Source organism: Helicoverpa armigera, chromosome 1 (assembly GCF_030705265.1).
Source record: "Helicoverpa armigera isolate CAAS_96S chromosome 1, ASM3070526v1, whole genome shotgun sequence".
Lineage (NCBI taxonomy): Eukaryota > Metazoa > Arthropoda > Insecta > Lepidoptera > Noctuidae > Helicoverpa > Helicoverpa armigera.
In genome coordinates, this window is record NC_087120.1 from 1,550,635 (window position 1) to 1,569,504 (window position 18,870).

Sequence of the window (18,870 nt, forward strand, 5' to 3'; positions counted from 1 at the left end):
TTGTACCCCAAACATGGTTAGTGGGAGGTGTCAAAGCCAAGAAAGCCACCACCCACTCTCTTAAGTGTCGGCGCGCCCTTACTTTCCCACGAGTCACACATCTGTCCACTCCCTTACATCTCAAGTCATATTTATTATTATTTTTCTTAGCACTGATTTCGTCGGACCCCCATAATCATTTGGTAACGTGTGTTCGAGGGAGAAACATCTCCCGAAACTGCAGTTCGGGAGAGTTCGTCAACTTTCGGCCAATCTCGGTTTTAGTGTTAATTGTGTTAATTTAAATAAATAAGGATGAATACTCTGGTTAAAATGGAGACGCAGAACTATGAAACTTTCAGCAAGGATGTGACAAGTACGTTACGTTTTTTTTTTCTATAAATACTTTTTTTAAATGTTTATGAATGTTATTTGTTACTTAGGTATTTAGTTTTATTTGCTGTGCATATCATTTTATCAATTTAGCTGTTTTTTACTAGAGTTGTTCTCAACAATATTATTTCATCTACATATGTAACGAGAGAAAATCGATCTCAGTGGCGTGCACTTGGAGAGGCCTATGTCCAGCAGTGGACTGCTATAGGCTGATGATGATGATGATGTAACGAGAAATTGTTAGCCATTCTTATTTCATACTTACGTCATTTGTGAAAAACCTACCTACTCATTTGAGCATTCAGTTTCTTTCTTCGTACATTTCAGGAGCAATAAGTTAGTTTAATTAATAGTAGATAACAATAAATCTATGCTAAATTAAATCCTGTACAGTTAGACATTAAGTTGTACCGCAAAATCAAATTTTCATAGCGAACAACGGTTTTTCTTCAGTTCGCATACAAACGCGTGCGCCGCTGTGCTTTCTTTGTGTGAAAAAATGGAATGAATGCAAATATAGAGTTTAACTTTTGTAGCCATATTGTAGAAACCGATAATTTTCACTCCCGATTGATATGATTTTCGCTTGAATTCCAAAGTAATTAATAATACATACTAGCCGTTTTCCCGCGGTTTCACCCGCGTCCCATGGGATCTACTGCCCACACCGGGATAAAATATAGCCTATGTTACTCGCAGATAATATAGCTTTTTTATGGTGAAAGAATATTTAAAATCGGTTCCGTAGTTTTTGAGTTTATCCATTACAACCAAAAAAACAAACAAACAAAGTTTTCCTCTTTATAATATTAGTATAGATAGTTCCCCTTTTTTCATCACAAAACATGAGGTCAGTGATAATTTTGCAAACTATCGTAGCTTTGAACAGTAGGGAGGTAGGTAGCGCACTCGGTACCGGGAATTTCGGGATCAAAATTGTGCGTTAAAAAACTATAAATAATCATTCTTCATCAGTCTATTCTTCTGCTACAGACTTTTCTAAGAAAATGTATACTATAGTTAGTTATATTTTCAAAGGGTCTTGGTATACCTAGTTATAATCATTGTAATTCCTCTTTTTCTTCTTGCCTGGCAGTAAAAACAGAGAAAATAAGATAAGGTCTTTCTAATTTATTAGTTTACTACTTACATTCTATTAACTATCCTCGTGCTCTGAGAGAGTCAGAGAGGGCTGAGTCTCGTTTTTTGCGATTTTTGTGAAAATGCCATAAGGAAGGTAGGTCAGGCGCCTTCTTGTACAAGGTCAAGGAGCGAACGAATGTGTGATCAAAACGGTCAATTACAGGAGCTACGAGGCGTTCACGTTACTTTTCAAATCTCTCGGTCATTTGACCTGTCGCAAGTTTAATTTTTTCTAAGTATTTTTTTACGGTCTCAAATCAACCAGTTATAATTTGTTGAAAAGTAAGTATATGGTTTTAATTAAGTCGGTTAATTGTTTGGTTTTAGTTCGGAAATTAGTTAGAAGATCAGTGATTTCATAAGTATAATTTGTAATCCTACTAATATTATTTAAATGTGAAAGTTTGTGAGAATTTATGGATGTATGTTTGTTATTCTTTCACGCAAAAACAGCTGGATCGATTTGGTTGAAATTGGGTATGTAGATAGGTGATACTCTGGAATAACACATAGGCTACTTTTTATCAACACAACACGCATGCCAACCCGCGAGCTGAAGCTTTTTTTTAACGACGTAAAAATCATCAATGACCCTCCCGCTGTGGGTTAGCAGCGGTGAGGGAGTGTCAGACTCTTACTGACTAAAAGCCGTCGTGTTCCGTCGTAGGCCTTATGTGCTAGGGCCGCGGTACCTCTTTCGAACAACCCGCAGCCCCGGCAGGCCTTGGCCCTGCTGGGCCCCTCTGGGGTTGCTGACATCTCTTTGAGGAGCGCGTGGAACAACGCGCGCCGCCGACACAGGTCTGTTGTCTAAAAACAGACATGAGCGATGAGCCACCCGAACTCACCGCCCACAGACCCACGCCTACGGTGGCCGGGAGTCGTCTCGCGACACCCGGCGCCCGTGGTGTCTACCTGCTCCAGCGCGGCGGCCGGGATGAGAGGTGCGAACTCTCTGACGTTCCGCCGCCTCCTTCTCGAGCATGACTGCTTCACGCGAGCTGAAGCTAGTTGGTAATAATCTATTCCTTAACCTTATGAGCGTTTTTGTTGAAGTTCGGGGGAAACACTTTCTTTTTAAAGAATTTTTCGCTTTTGAGCCGTTCGGTACAAATTACTGGAACTAGTGGGAGTAGGCCAATGTGCATAGTGCTTAGAATGGATGGTATCAAATGGTCTCGTCTTGCTCTCTTATTCGATAATAATCTTTCATTTGAGGACGTTTAAAAACGAAAACGAAACGAAACGTTTGAAACGTTTCGGTTAGGGATATTTATTGTGATCTTAGGCTACTGGCTACTCAAATAAGGGAGTTCATTGTACTGCTCTGTTGAGCAAAATACAACAAAATTTAAAACTTTAGTAGGTGTGCATCAATAATTAGGGATCACCGATTTACCCTTTACTTAAATAGTTAGGTAAGCAATAGCTGCTTGACCAACTACTAAGATATTCATCGTTACCGCTACACTGGCCAGCAAGCTATTAATCACGACTAATATGTTTATTAGTTAACGGATGTCGGTACCTACGCGCATGCGTTTGCGTGGATGCATCGCAATGTTTTCGCGGCGCTCGCGCAGCTGCGGGGGCGGGGAACGCCAGTCGGCCGCGGTCTGCGCAGCGAGTCGGACGTGTTCCCCGTGTCGGTGTTGATAGTCCGCGAGCGCGGGGGCGGCTGGACCGGTCGCACGACCCGCCGACCTTACGTACCGTTCACTCACGCACCTCTCGTGCTAAAACTAAGTGCATCAAAAAATACACACACCAAAGGATTGTTTCACATCGCCCGTTTTGGATAGATGCATCTGATTTTCAACTTTGGAAACTGCATTCGAGACATCTTGAGACATGTATGTATATTTTTTATTAGACCACCTATAGGTGGCCAGTAACCGGTAGTATAATAACTGTTTTAATAGACGACTTTGGCTATTCCTTCACGTAGTCGGTTCTCAGTCATTTGCAGCTGGAATTCATTATGTTTGAGTGAGGAAAGGTGGCGGGTCTGGTAGGTTATATTTCGCAGGTCATTTGTTAAACAAACATGGTGTTTTTATTACTTTCATAATGTATTCGAGTAGTTGCCAAGTCGAACGGCGCTATGTTTTGTGCAATGATTAACTAATGATTTTGAAATGACTTATCGTGCTGTTACTTAAATATACTACTGCTGCGTAAATAATAACTACCTAACACTTGTACGCCCCGAATTTTCCCGTACAATTTTCTCATAATACGTTTAAAAGTGGCGGTAAGCAACTTTTCAAACTTTCAAATTAGAACATAAGATTTTTCTGACAGCCAGGAAGCAAAGAGGTTGTCATTATATATTTTAATGCCAGTGTAGGCAACACTTATGTATAAGGCATAGTATTCATGGTAATTATAGTAATTGCAATGTCTGCCAGCGTACAAATAAACGATAAATATAGGTATAAATTTCTGTTTTTCAGTAATCGCACAAAAAACTTAGCCAAGAAACAATTTTAAAATTCTAATAAGAAGAAGCATTGGCCTGATTTGGCCTCTCTATCTTTGTTATTGTTTTGGGATCCTTAAATCCTCATCCAACCTGATATACCCATTTATTTTCAATCAATACAAACTCTTAGGTAAAAAAGATATTAATTGAATCTAACCAGTCCTCGTTAATTATTGATAATACACTAAAAAAAAAAGATAAACACTTAAAAGAATACCTACTCCTGAAGATGGAAGGTTGTCCCCAAAAACCGTGTTTATGCAGTGCTGATCGTCAACCTTCACAGGTAGTCATTGGTTGGGATACTTGGAGACTATAACCATCCTTACTTATCAAATCTAAGGTAAAATCGTCAATTTGCCCCATACCACACAACTTACCTATGGATGGCCGTTCTATCTATACATAGGTATGTGGTTTTGCTTAAAAGATGTAAGCATTTGACAGTGAATATAATTAATGTCAAAAATTCTATCTCTGGTAAGCAAAAGCACAGTTAGTTGAAACATTGGAAATGCCGATTGACCTGCAAAATAAAACATCTTCATATTATTAGACGTTTTCATCAAGATAGGAAGTGGGCAATGAATGAAAAAATCAACCTTTCCTTATAATGTATCGGGCTTTCTTATAGAGACATACACAATAAACCAAAATGTCTATTTCTATTAAAAATACACATATTAGTAGGTGTTACACACTCCGACTACGTAAATCGACTTTAATGGGGTGCGACTCAATTATCACTTACCATTATGGTAATATGTGGGCGGAGCAAGGAAAAATATATAAGTCAACATTCTAAATATAATGTTTTTTTTTTTTGGGGTAGGTGTAGAAAAAGTTGACACGTATCTCAGATTCTCTGAGCCTTTTAAAAATATATTTAATTCAGTTTTTTAAATTATTTTTAGTAAAAGTTTAATTATACTACTTAATTATTGGGTACTTACATTAGGAGCCTTAAATGTAACCTGATTAAGTACTTAACACCACCTGCCACATCACCATCAACACTTGCACATAGAATAATATTAACATATTTACAAAGTCACTATAAACAATATAAGGAAGATGTCACAGTTATCAGAAATACTGTCGATACAGAGAAGTCTTGAGGAGAGTTTCAGTCAGAAGATGGACCAACTCGGAGCTCAAATTCAGGCTGCAGGTCCTGCCAAGGAAACCGTCGCTAAAATTGCTGAGGAGTTCCGGGCCTTCAGGGAGCTCATCTTCAACGTGTTGGGTTTACTCAGGAAGCAAATAGCCGAGTGTGCGCTGCACATTGATGGGTTGGAGATGAGGCACCGTCGAAAGGCATTGATCTTTCAAGGGCTTCCTGAAGAAGAGAATGAGGACTGCCCTTCCATGGTCCTTGGTGTCCTCAGCAGCAAATTGGGTCTAAAGGACATAGCAGCAGCCAGCATAAAAGTTGCCCACCGACTTGGCAGTCCTAGTAAGGATCATGCACGGCCCATTCTCGTGAGGTTTGCTTCTTGGGATGTCAAGTCAACTGTTTGGAAGGCTAAGACTAAGTTGAGAGGCACCAAAGTCTCAGTCAAGGAGTTCCTGACGAAAGCCAGGCAGTCCATCTTCGCGAAGGCACGGCTGCATTTCGGTATGCGTGCTTGTTGGACCCAGGATGGCGTGATAGTCATTAAGGCATCGGATGGCAGCCGCCACAGGATTGTGTCGATGGATGAGCTAAAGCCTCTCCTGGAGAAGTATCCTTCAAAAACAAATGCTGCATAACTTCTTGAGAGGACCTGGAAACAGATCTATTATTGGTATGTGACTGACATTTTAGAATTAGAAATGAATCATATTATTACTATACTTACTTATTGTTTATTTTGATATTTCCGTAATCTAATGCTTTTATTTTATTTATTTTTCTCTTCGTAATGTTTTATCCTTTTTTTCCTTACCAAATTTTGTTAAATTTATAGTAACTTTGTTATTTCTATTTCAATTTGTTAATTACCCGCAAATAGATTAAGAATTAATTAACGTTTGGATAACTTAACTTCTATTCTTGGTAACTTTACTTTTCACAATCGCAGGTAGTAATTGTCGAAATGTCATTGTCAGCTGTCACATTACTAAAATGTCAGTCAATGCACGGATCAAATACCATTCGTCCAGAAATAGTTTCATTCTTCTTTTATTTATTTTTGTATCGTTTTTCATTTCTTATTACGTTTTATTTTTGTTTTATGTTGCTGATTCTAATTATTTATTGGTGTTAGCTGGCGGGTGGAGGTAAATTCTGTTGTTGTCTTTGTTTTTAAAATTGCTAATTATTTTTATAGTTATATTTTTTTATTTATTTTTTATCTATATATTTAGGATTTATGTCTTCTGATGACGACTGTTTTCATTCTGCTAATGAGTCTTTGGATGTGAGTAATAGTGATGTTAGTTTCTGTTCTCTGACTGATACACTTGGGGATACATTGAGAAATCAATTCAAACAAACAGATAAAGTGTTAAATGTGTGTCATATTAACGCTCAAAGTGTTCCTAGTCACTATAGTGAACTATGGGAGACTTTTTCCAACAGCAATGTGCATGCCGTCCTGATTTCCGAGACCTGGCTCAAACCAAATCTCTTATCCACATCTTACCCTCTTCCTGGCTTCGTTCTTATTCGGAATGATCGACTTGGGAGAAGAGGGGGAGGCGTGGCAATATACCTTCGGTCGGACTTTCCTTATAAGATCTTGGCTACTTCTTCTAGTTCTCTGCCTAGTGCTGAATTTCTCTTTTTGGAGGTTTCAGTTAAAGGAGCGAAAGCCGTCGTTGGTGTTGTTTATTGCCCCCCCTCTGTCGACTACTTCACTGATTTGGAATCGGTTTTAGAATCGTTAGGTTCTGAGTATGCTCATTACATCATCATGGGTGATTTTAATACAAATCTCCTTGCTCCCAACTCTCCTCGTGCCCTTAAACTCTTGCACGTTTTGGAGTCATCCAGCTTGCATATTTTACCTCTTCAGGCTACTCACCGGTCTACGATTGGTGATGATTCCTGGCTGGACTTAATTCTGACGTCTAACCTCTCCCTTATTTCCTGTCACGGTCAATATACTGCCCCTGGTTTTTCTCACCACGACCTCATTTTCCTCTCCTATATCCTTAAACCACCTAAGCCCAAGCCTAAGATTTTGCATAGGCGTTGCTTTGCAAGGATGGATGCTGAGCGGTTGTTCAAGGATGCGCTAGACATTGATTGGACTCCATTAATGACTTCGGATGATGTGGATCATAAAATTTTGATTTTTAATAACATGGTGAACATTTTATATGATCGCCATGCACCAGTCAAAAGAGTCAGAGTGAAACGGCCGCCAGCACCATGGATGACTGAACTCATACGTATAGCAATGCGTAGGCGGGACCGTGCGTACCGTAAATTTAAAAAAGACCGTAGTGATGAAAACTGGGCTCTGTTTAAGACTGCGAGGAATCGGTGTAATATGATGATACGGAATGCTAAACGCCGCCATATATTGAATAATATATCATCTTCGTCTTCTGCTGACATCTGGAAGTTTCTTGGAACTCTGGGTATTGGCAAGTCGCGACATTTGGACCTGCCGAACACAATTAGTTTTGATGCTTTAAATAGTCATTTCTGCACTTCTTCTTCCTCTCGTTTGGACTATTTAATGAAGCAAGATACTCTCAATTATATAAATGGTCTAACGCGTCCCGATATCAAATCTTTTGATTTTATGCCAGTCGACGAGGAAGAGGTCAAAAAGATTATCCTGTCCATAAAATCTAAGGCGGTGGGGTGTGATAACATCAGCCGTCAGATGATTGTCCATATCCTAGTCCCAATCCTTCCTGTTATCACTCATATCGTAAACTTTTCGTTCTACTCTGGAGTTTTCCCTTCACTCTGGCGGAAAGCTTACGTGCGTCCTCTTCCCAAAATTTCCAGCCCTACCCTCCCCAGTCACTTTCGTCCAATTTCTATCCTACCTTTCTTATCCAAAGTGCTTGAGGCTTGTGCTCATAAGCAATTTGCTCGTTTTATCTACGGCAATGAGCTACTGAGCCCTTTCCAATCCGGATTTAGGCCGGGCCACAGCACTTCTTCTGCCCTCCTCAAAGTGACTGGCGATATTAGATTTGCGATGGAAGACGCTAATCTCACAGTGTTGGTACTCGTGGATTTTTCAAATGCGTTCAATACCGTCAGTCACGACATCCTTTTATCTATTCTATCACATCTTATGGTCTCTTCTAAGGCGTCAGACTGGTTTTCCTCTTATCTTCATGATCGCCAGCAGTCGGTTCGGGTGGATGAGGATTCATCTGCCTGGTGTTCTTTGAATGCTGGCGTTCCTCAAGGCGGCATACTCTCACCTCTGTTATTCTCCATATTTATAAATTTCCTTACTCCTGAGCTTCAGTGTTCATATCATCTCTATGCCGATGACTTGCAGTTGTATCGTCACACAAAAGTGAATGAGTTGGCAGCTGCGCTTGTTAAAATTAACAAAGACTTGGAGGTAGTCAAAAGTTGGTCTGACAGGTTCGGAGTGGCAGTCAATCCTGTTAAATGCCAAGCTATTATCATTGGTAGCTCAAGAAATTTAGGTAAAGTAGACGCACTTGGGTTACCAACTTTGGTATTTGACGGGATAAATATACCGTTCAGCTGCTCAGTGAAGAATTTGGGCCTTCATCTTGACTCTTCACTCAATTGGCAAGCACAAGTTGCAGCTGTCAGCCAAAAAATCACTAGTACACTGCGGTTTCTTTATCGCTTCAAAAACTTGCTCCCGTTCCATGTAAAAGCAATGCTTATGCAAACCTTAATCTTTCCTATAATCGACTATGGTGATGTTTGCTACTATGACCTGAATGCAGATCTGCTCAATAAACTCGACCGGCTTCTCAACAATTGCATTCGATTCGTTTTTAATCTTCGCAAGTACGATCATGTGTCAGCGTATCGAGCGCAACTTAAATGGCTACCGATAAGACAACGACGTGTGATGAGGGCATTAACTACTCTTTTTTCTATACTTTATACCCCGTCTTCACCTTCCTATTTAACCTCTCACTTTCAGTATGTGTGTTCTCAGCATAACAAAAATCTCCGCTCCTCTAATAATCGACTTCTTCACTGCCCTGCTCACCGTTCAGACATTATTCACTCTTCCTTCTTTGTGAAATCTATTCTTCTCTGGAATGAGCTACCTCTGGAGGTTAGGATGGTAAATAGTCGACACACTTTTAAAATGAAACTACGAAATCACATCCATGGCAAGTTGGCGGAATCATTACAGTAGTTCATTTTTCCTACTATCTTCTCCTACATTCTCCTGGATACAGTTGTACATATATATAGTTATATATATATATATATATATTATATTTATATATGCATAAATATATATTTTTATTATCTGCCACTGATGCTCAAATTGTGTTGCACCTACCACTTCTATTTCACCACCACCCTAAGGTAGACTGGCAGAGAACGCCTAAGGCGTTAAGTCCGCCGTTGTACAATGTGCAAAAAGTATTTTAAATAAAAAATAAATAAAATAAATAAATAAATATAACCTAACTTTTATTAGATGGATCTTTTCATATTATATGATCGATAAAAATCTTAAAATATATTTTTATATGGATGAAGTTAGAAGCGATAGAGAAATGTGTAAATGTGGTATTTTGGCATTCAATGATTACGTGTGGTTAAAAATCTTCTTCCTGCACTGCTCCCAAGTTATTTGGGATCGGCGCAGTATTCTATTCATTTACTTATCTCTATCAGACGTCATACTAACATCCACACCCTTCTTATTCATGTCTTCTTTCAGACAAATTAACCCTTTTCACATGATGGTAAAAAAATATGTCAAATATTCAGGAAGTGTCAAGCAAAATTCTTTATTTGTATATTTACTGAAAACATGTGTTTACAAGCGCTTTATTTATTCTAAAAGATGATAACGAATAATCTTATAAGAAATACGTATTCCACATTTATGGAAGAACCAGATATTCCAATACAATATGTTGTCGAACACAGATTCGTTAAATGGGTTAGTAGTAAATTTGCAGGAATATAATTATTCGTGGGAATTGACTACTAACCCAAAATATCGATCTCTTAATCTAGAAGCTACTTAGTTTACTCTTAGGTATTAGAAAACCCGCTTATCACATAAATTGCTTATTATCGTTAACACAAAGTATTCGCTAGTAAGCAGCAGTCGTTGTTGCAATTCCACGACAGAGGTCTTACTTAGGAACTTTGAATAAGGATTGTTAGGTGATTAAACCTGCAGCTCACTCAAAGACTAAATGGCTAACTACCTACCTAGAGGGCTTTTGTGCCACCGAATTAGTACGTCATTCTAATTGAAAGTGATAATCGGAACACATTTTCACTCATCGGGTTTAGCAGCATAATTTCCAATGGTTAAATCACTTAACGTTGGTACCCTAAGCTAAACCTCAGACCAGCAAACAATAAAATAGTAGGTACTAGAATGGAAGGTGCATCGTCAGAACTCTTAATAGAATAATAGTCAAGCATTCATTCGTTCACGACGAACGTTCCCTTTTAATGGGTGCCATAACATGAATCAACTGTCATTCTTCTGAACGGCTCTTTTTGTATGCAAACGCCATGTTCTGGGGGTCTTCATTTACACGCTAGGAAATAGATAGGAATGTCTATCGATACCGTCCCTCACTATTGAGGACAAGAATTTGATTATTTTCAGGTATGCATTAGCGCGGTTTCCAAAACTCCAACGAAACGAACGAAACTAACAATTCAAAATGCCCAAATTATATATTTGAAAATAGAATTTTCATTTCAAATTCACGTGCTGTCAAAATTGTCAATAGAGCTCCTCCCCCTCGGGTTATATCTTTAACGCCTCTCACAATAAAAAAAAACTATAAAAAAAGCTGTTAGACCAGTATTCGTTCCCTCTATTTGGGGTTCCTTTATAACCATTCTGAGTCATGTGATTGGTCTAAAATGTCTTGGCTAGTACCAATAGAAGGAGGTGGATAAGATTGGGCCATTTGTTCAAAGACAGATGCGCTAAAGCTGCATGTGGCGATAGTACTTGCGTGACTTTAAATTACGCTTAAAAAATAGCACCTGCCTTTAGTGAAGCATATCGCTATGTTTCAGAGGGAAGGTAATTACGCAATTATTACTGGCTTATATTAGTTTCATTTGATGCAATTTCTATCTTGTGATATTCGAGAAAGGACAGTTATGTAGGTACACCTCAAGTAGTCAACGAATTTCTTGACAACTCGACAATTTTTGTACGCTAATTGTTAAAAAGTGAACATCACCTGCCCAGATTTATCTCACCCTTTCAGTTCTGTATATTTTTAACTTTATCTCTTTACTCAACAAATCTTTTCATTATCCGCAGGTTGGCAAAGAAGGCCATTCCGCGTGGCGGGCGCGGGCCCCAGCATGCCGCCGATGCGTGCAGGTAGCATGGAGCCGCTGCCGCCCGCGCACACGCCCATCTACGAACACAAGAAGCACCGCCTGTCCCGCCTCCTCGATAAGCTGGCCGTGCAGCTCAACAACAATAACAACTACCCCACGCCCTCCTGGCTCGTCCACGACACGCCGCAGACCGACGAAGCCCCCTTAGACCTCAGCGTGAAGTCGCCTCGTGAGACCACAGGTAATTTCACGTGCCACGCGTGCGGCCAGGAGTTCTCTATCTACGACCGGCTGGTGAAGCACATCGCGTCCCGGCACCGCAGCAAGCCGGAGGGCGTGCGCGCCTACGAGTGCGAGGTATGCTTCCGCAAGTTCGCCCGGTCGGACATGCTGACCCGGCACGCGCGCCTGCACAGCGGCGTCAAGCCCTACTCGTGCGCCTCGTGCGGACAGGTGTTCTCGCGCTCCGACCACTTGGCCACGCACCAGCGCACGCACACGGGAGAGAAGCCCTACCGCTGCCCGTCGTGCCCGTACGCCGCGTGCCGCCGCGACATGATCACGCGTCACATGCGCACGCATCTGCGACGTCCGCAGCCCGCCTGAATCCAACACACAACCCTGAATTTAACACATTATTTGAGACTGATTTTTTCATTCCAAAGTTAAACTATTGTTTTAATTGGTGTTTTGTTATTAAGCCCGCCAGACGTGAGTTGATTCGGTAAGACATATCTCATTGCTGCGCAGAGTTGAGTCGACTGCGATTGTGTGTTGCCAGTTTGCGATTTTGTTGTTATATGCCGCAGCGATGTCAAATGAATCTGCTAAGCGCAATGCGATGTGTCGATCCTTATATCTTTGTAATGTATCTCGCATTCTTGTTATTTAGTTTTGTTTCCAAGTACGGAGATGATTGGAAAGTCTATGTGTTTCACTATCCTTTTGTAAAATATATTTAAATTTTAGTTCTGTGCCATTGAAATATCGCTTTGTAATATTGCGTTGTTAATATTTATCGTTTAGATTAAATCTTGTTACGCAGAGTGTCGAATTAAAATGAAAAGGGAAAAAAAACAAAAAGGTGACTCTTCACGTCTTTTTGGAAAGATATTATTGCAACATTTTGTTTTTAATTCGTTAAAAAAAACCTCTTACAAATAGTTGTAAGACGTGTCCTAGTTTTTCCATAAACATTTTTCTATTATTAAGCTTCTGCTATACTGAGTTAAAGTTTCATCTTAGTTCTAAGATTGTTATAGACGTCTCGTTCTGATTAGTGTTAAATTATAAAGTAATTTAAATATAAACATATTTAAATTTCAGACTGTAGGTATTTTAAGGGCCCAGTGAAAAGGTAAATAATTTTTGATTAGTTTTTAGCCACGTAATAGGCACCTTCCGTAATGTCAATTATTGTGAAAATCATATCCTGCCTGAATGTTTTCCTACATATCTCCGTTATAATATTAGATAGTAGAATGTATGTACTTACTTACAATTTTTGGAAAAATATACAATACCTACCCTAAGTATTTGAAAATTTAAGAATTTCATTTTGTAAAACACTTATCTACATAATACCATTAATTCAAAGTGATTCGTAATAAGAGTTGTAAATGTTTATAAAATAGTTAAGCAGCCATTTTGAATTTCAAACGTACGTTACATCGATGTTGCCATTTCTAAAATGTCATATGAATCAAAATTATTGATAAGGTTTTGCTTTTTTATTTTGTGTAAATAGCTTTCGTGTATTTAATACACGTAGGAATAAGTAGATATTTAAGTATTTAATTTTCATAATGGTGTAATTTGTCTAAGTTAGGTAATTTCAACGTACCTACTTATTTTATTGTATTATGACTTGTTGCTTGGTTAATCCTATGCAATGCGAGAACCCTTGTTCTAATAGGTATTTAATATTTTACTTATCATTCAAGACATTAATTCAATTAATTATTTTTTCCGTATGCTCTCTTTCGAATTCCCATCGATCAAATTATTATCTTTATTTTTCTCTTATTTCATGACATTAAGTATTATTTATCTATAGGTATATTTTAATGTTTAATTTCCTATTTTATTTTGTGTTCTTTATTTATTTCGTGCTTATAAGTGCTAGTCACTTCTGCTACTTCACTTGACTACTTTTCTAATTTACATAATAGTATATAAGATATTTATAAGAAAATTCTTCAAAAGAGATGTGATTCTCGAAGTTCAAAAGTACAAAAAAGGCAATTTTTAAATAGTAGTAGGTATTTTTACAGGTTTGGTACTTACCTAGTGTATTCTTCGCCCTCCATAGACTAAGCTATAGATGCTCGTTTCTGGAGTAGATTTACTTAGGTAACAAGTGTTATAATGGCTGGGAATCGAATTCAAGACATTTTTCTTACGTTGATAGAAGTGGTTTATCGTTGTTTTCTCTTCAAATGCTCTAGATGACGTAAAATCAGCACCTTACTATTATTTTGGTGTGTTTCAACGTCTGTTAATTATTTCACATAATCTTGTTTTCCTTGTGTGGTTGTTTTTCTCGCTATGCATTTGTTTTCATAGTTAAGGCAATATTTGGACGCTTACTCCTATTAAAGTTTTTTTACTTCAATGTAAAGGTACGCCTCAGTGTGCAAACATTAGGTACTAAAGTTAAGTTTAGTTTGTAGTCATAACTCTGCTTTCCTTAAAAGGAATTAAAATAACGGTTTTTTGAAGACTTTGAGTTATTTTGTATTTTATTGTATCGATATGTAAGGTAAGGGTGACAAAATATAAGTCTAAAAGGTACTGGTGTTTATGGCCGTTTAAAATTATCTAGATTCTAGGCTGAGGAGGGGACGGTGCAATTCATCCTCTTTAGATAGATAGGTAGTTACCTACATTTATTCTCTCCTTCGCTTTGGAATCTAGGTCTCAAAATAAATCAATAGTCCTGAAGCCTGCTAATATTCCCGAAAAGGGTTGGATGATCTATATTTTTTCCATAATGATTAATCACTGATTAATTTAGAATCGATAGCAAGTTAAAGCACGCATGATTTTTTCCATCACAATTTATTTTAAACCAGTACCTACCCCCTTCCCATACAGGTAAGTGAACTTGCGACGGTAAACAGGCAGATTTTTTAAGTTTTTTTTTTTAATTAAATACTACTTCACTGTTTTTTTTTCTGATTACGATTGGTGCACAAGAAACTAAAAGGAACTCAGAGCAGTCTGAAAACTAAACACTGTTACGAGTTTCTGTACCTACTTTCCTTGTTAATAATTTATTTATAGTCGGTAAAAGGAGTTAGCGTGTATACTAAATTGTTGTTATAAGTATTGAATAATTAAAAATAAGTTTTACTGTGATAAAAAAAAAGATTTTTTGTTTTCAAACTGCTGTGTTTGGCAATATTTATTGTCGGATGATTTAAAAAATAAATGGATGTAAAAATGGTGTCGTTTCATTTTCTATATAGGTACCTTATTATTTATCCATACCGACCTATGTTACCTGCTGCATTATTTCCGCGCCCCGGTAGATATTTTTTAAGCAAAAGTAAGGGGAAGGTTCATTTCTGACGGAAAATGCGTCGAGCGTATCGTGAATATGATCGACGCACTAACGCATCATCGGTTAGGTGTGAATGATTTAATGTTCTATCGTATATTTGTCTGTTTCGACGTTACGCGACGCATGTTCTGCCAGATATGAACCATCCCTAAGGCAGTATTCGAGGAAAAAGAAGTGTGCACACACAAAAAATTCCACCGTCTTGTCCAAACGCCTCTTCCAAATACTTAAAGAGTCAACAGAAGTTCTATGTATAATTTAACACTGCAGTTCTTTTCTTACACACGCATAACCCTGGCAGACGAGGAGATGAGGTGGAGAAATTCAGTACCTACTTACTACTTACTTGTTACTGACTTTACTGAAATCGTTGCTTTCTGCCTGAGAAAACATACATTATCAATTACCGAGTGGCGACGTTGCGCACCATGAGGGTACCAAAAGAGTATAACTTAAGTATTCCAATCTCCCGAGCAACTGCTCACCAAGTACCAGGACAGCATAAAATACATGAAGTATGTAAATGCCTTTATTGTAAAAAGAAAGCTAAGCAAAAGATCAAGTAGTTTATTCCCTAATCTGTAGCAATAGTATGAATCTGAGGAGTTTTTTCGTTATCGCCTCGAGTGTGCTAATCTGAGCAACAGCTACTGATCCGATTTGAAAAAATATTTCAGTGCTAGATAGCCATTAAAACTTAAAATTACAAAAACATAATACCTACCTACTTCTCCCGTTCATCATCATCTCTGAGCCTTTTCCCAACAATGTAGAGGTCGGCTTCCAGCATAACAGGATGCAGCTGAGTACCAGTATTTTACAAGGAGCGGCTGCTTGTCTGACTTCCTTAATCCACTTACCCGGGCATCTCAATACTAATAAATTGGTCCTTAGACTTACGGGTTTCTGAATACCCGTAAAGACTAATAATAATAATAATAGCCCCGCAGGGCATCTGAGGCGGATGACGGGGAGTAGCGACCCCGCGGGGCTATATATCCGAGTGCTCCAGGGAGAGTATACTGTCCCCCATCTCCGGCTTGCCGGAGTGAAGCATGACGGGGGATAGGTCTCCCGCCTCTTGGCTTGCCTTCATCGGCCGGTCAGAGTGGAGTCGCTAGAGCAAGGTTAGTCCTGCTCGGAGGGTAGGTGCCTCGTGGTAAGTGGCGAGTGGGCCGGTGATGCTGGACCCACAGGGAGCGCGTGATCTGCGTTTAAAGTCCGCCGAGGTATCCTCACCCTTCTCAGCCGCTCATGTCCCTGTTGCCCTCTTGTTGCTTTTCAGTGACTGATTCCCGGGGGCCCAGTAAGTGAGTTGGCGAGTCTCCACCTGCCATTTTAACATGTATTTAATACATTGTCATCGGCAGGTGCCATAGTTCCCGTAGTTACCCCATTCCTAGTCCATTAGCATCCCATCACAATAGCCCAAGTAGTTTTCATCCATAGTTAGCAATAGTTTAGCACAGAACCGGGGATTGTCCTTGGGTACATTTCTATAGTGTATACAGGGATAATCGTCGGTTTTGTGTCACCATTTCATTAAAGTTGTCTCAAAAGGGCTTCAGCGTGTTGGCTTCGGCCCCACGTTCGCCTCCCAAAAATCCGGGACTCTATAGTCCCGAGGTCTGGAAGAGACATACATTTATAATAATAATGACGGGGGATAGGTCTCCCGCCTCTTGGCTTGCCTTCACCGGCCGGTCAGAGTGGAGTCGCTAGAGCAATGCTCGGAGGGTAGGTGCCTCGTGGTAAGTGGCGAGTGGGCCGGTGATGCTGGACCCACAGGGAGCGCGTGATCTGCGTTTAAAGTCCGCCGAGGTATCCTCACCCTTCTCAGCCGCTCATGTACCTGTTGCCCTCTTGTTGCTTTTCAGTGACTGATTCCCGGGGGCCCAGTAAGTGAGTTGGCGAGTCTCCACCTGCCATTTTTACGTGTATTTATTACATTGTTATCGGCAGGTGCCATAGTTCCCGTAGTTTCCCCATTCCTAGTCCATTAGCATCCCATCACAATAGCCCAAGTAGTTTTCATCCATAGTTAGCAATAGTTTAGCACAGAACCGGGGATTGTCCTTGGGTACATTTCTATAGTGTATACAGGGATAATCGTCGGTTTTGTGTCACCATTTCATTAAAGTTGTCTCAAAAGGGCTTCAGCGTGTTGGCTTCGGCCCCACGTTCGCCTCCCAAAAATCCGGGACTCTATAGTCCCGAGGTCTGGTAGATAATAATAAGTAAGTGGTAAGTGGCGAGTGGGCCGGTGATGCTGGACCCACAGGGAGCGCGTGATCTGCGTTTAAAGTCCGCCGAGGTATCCTCACCCTTCTCAGCCGCTCATGTCCCTGTTGCCCTCTTGTTGCTTTTCAGTGACTGATTCCCGGGGGCCCAGTAAGTGAGTTGGCGAGTCTCCACCTGCCATTTTTACGTGTATTTATTACATTGTTATCGGCAGGTGCCATAGTTCCCGTAGTTTCCCCATTCCTAGTCCATTAGCATCCCATCACAATAGCCCAAGTAGTTTTCATCCATAGTTAGCAATAGTTTAGCACAGAACCGGGGATTGTCCTTGGGTACATTTCTATAGTGTATACAGGGATAATCGTCGGTTTTGTGTCACCATTTCATTAAAGTTGTCTCAAAAGGGCTTCAGCGTGTTGGCTTCGGCCCCACGTTCGCCTCCCAAAAATCCGGGACTCTATAGTCCCGAGGTCTGGTAGAGACATACAAGATAATAATAATAATGATTTATTTACCAAAACAAAAGTTATACAGTGTTTCCATTTCCTTAACACATTACATAAATCTACTTAGCAATATCACTTCCTATTTATTGTACTTAACAGTATTTAAAGTAAGTGAGGAAACTTTTTACTGCTGGACTCCACACTAGGTCAAGCCTGTCTCGTGGAGTCCTGAGTGGTATTATACAAGATGATTTTATACAATGCATAACTATTTTTGTTGGTAGTTTGATATGGGCATGCTTGTGTGTGTGTATGTGTGTGGTGAGTGTGTGTGTGTGCGTGTGTGTGCGTGTTTGTGTGTGTGTGGTGAGTGTGTGTGTGTGTGTGTTTGTGTGTGTGTGTAAGTGCGTGCATGCGAGTGTACTATGAAACTATTTTTGTAAGAGATTCGGATTCATTGTATGTTAGGGATAACAGCCATTTGTGAACGATCTTTTTGGCTTGACTAGTTCTACAGCATTTTATGTCACATATCTTCGAAACCTTGTTATAAATGTGACTGAGCAGGAATTCTTGCATACGTTGGGCAAAAGTAGTTTTCACCCTAACCGATGCACATCTGAATACTCGACGATTGAGTAGTTTTGGATATTCTTGTGTCCGAGTAACAATTTTATGTTGTTTCAATACTATTTTAAGTATGTACAATTGTCGGACACTAAGTACTGCGGCGTCTTGGTATAGAAGTTCAGTTGAATATCTGTAAGGTTTTTTGAACATGACTTTCAGGACCGACCGTTGGGCTCTTTCGACTTGAATCATGGCGGTTATTCCAACTCCACCCCATATTGTTATACAGTAACAGAGAATTGACTCACATAATGCTACATACACCATTCGTAGTGTCTTTTTGTTAGCAACACCTTGTAAGAGTTTCATTATGTGAATCAATTTCCTGGTACGTTTAGCCACCAAGTCTATGTGGGGTTTGAATGAGAGGTTTTGGTCTATTATGACCCCCAAGTATTTAATTGATTCTACTTTTTTATTTTCTCGCAGGTGCACTGGGGAACATTGCAGTTAGCAGAGTGAATTTTCATATTGAGTCCAGGCTTGGGTGCCGATGCTTGGGTTTTGTGGAAACACAAATAGTTTGTTT

General features: G+C 39.7%; 1 protein-coding gene and 1 long non-coding RNA gene across 3 annotated transcripts; both read left to right on the top strand.

Annotated features, from left to right (window-relative positions):
* The first annotated feature begins 202 nt into the window (after nucleotides 1-202).
* On the top strand, nucleotides 203-13,784 carry LOC110381402 (zinc finger protein 260). Of its 2 annotated transcripts, none has more exons than XM_049838710.2 (2): nucleotides 203-355; nucleotides 11,437-13,784. In XM_049838710.2, exons 1-2 carry the CDS (start codon nucleotides 295-297, stop codon nucleotides 12,063-12,065), a joined length of 690 nt encoding a protein of 229 aa, XP_049694667.1. In that variant the 5' UTR covers nucleotides 203-294; the 3' UTR covers nucleotides 12,066-13,784. The 2 variants fall into 2 exon arrangements, with proteins under 2 accessions (XP_049694667.1, XP_021197400.1); XM_021341725.3 differs by lacking the exon at nucleotides 203-355 and adding an exon at nucleotides 3,120-3,371.
* A 2,165-nt stretch (nucleotides 13,785-15,949) lies between these two features.
* LOC135117076 (uncharacterized) lies at nucleotides 15,950-17,769 on the top strand. The gene is made up of 2 exons (XR_010276633.1): nucleotides 15,950-16,093; nucleotides 16,695-17,769. It is a non-coding gene; the product is annotated as an uncharacterized LOC135117076 (long non-coding RNA).
* The last annotated feature ends 1,101 nt before the right edge of the window (nucleotides 17,770-18,870 follow it).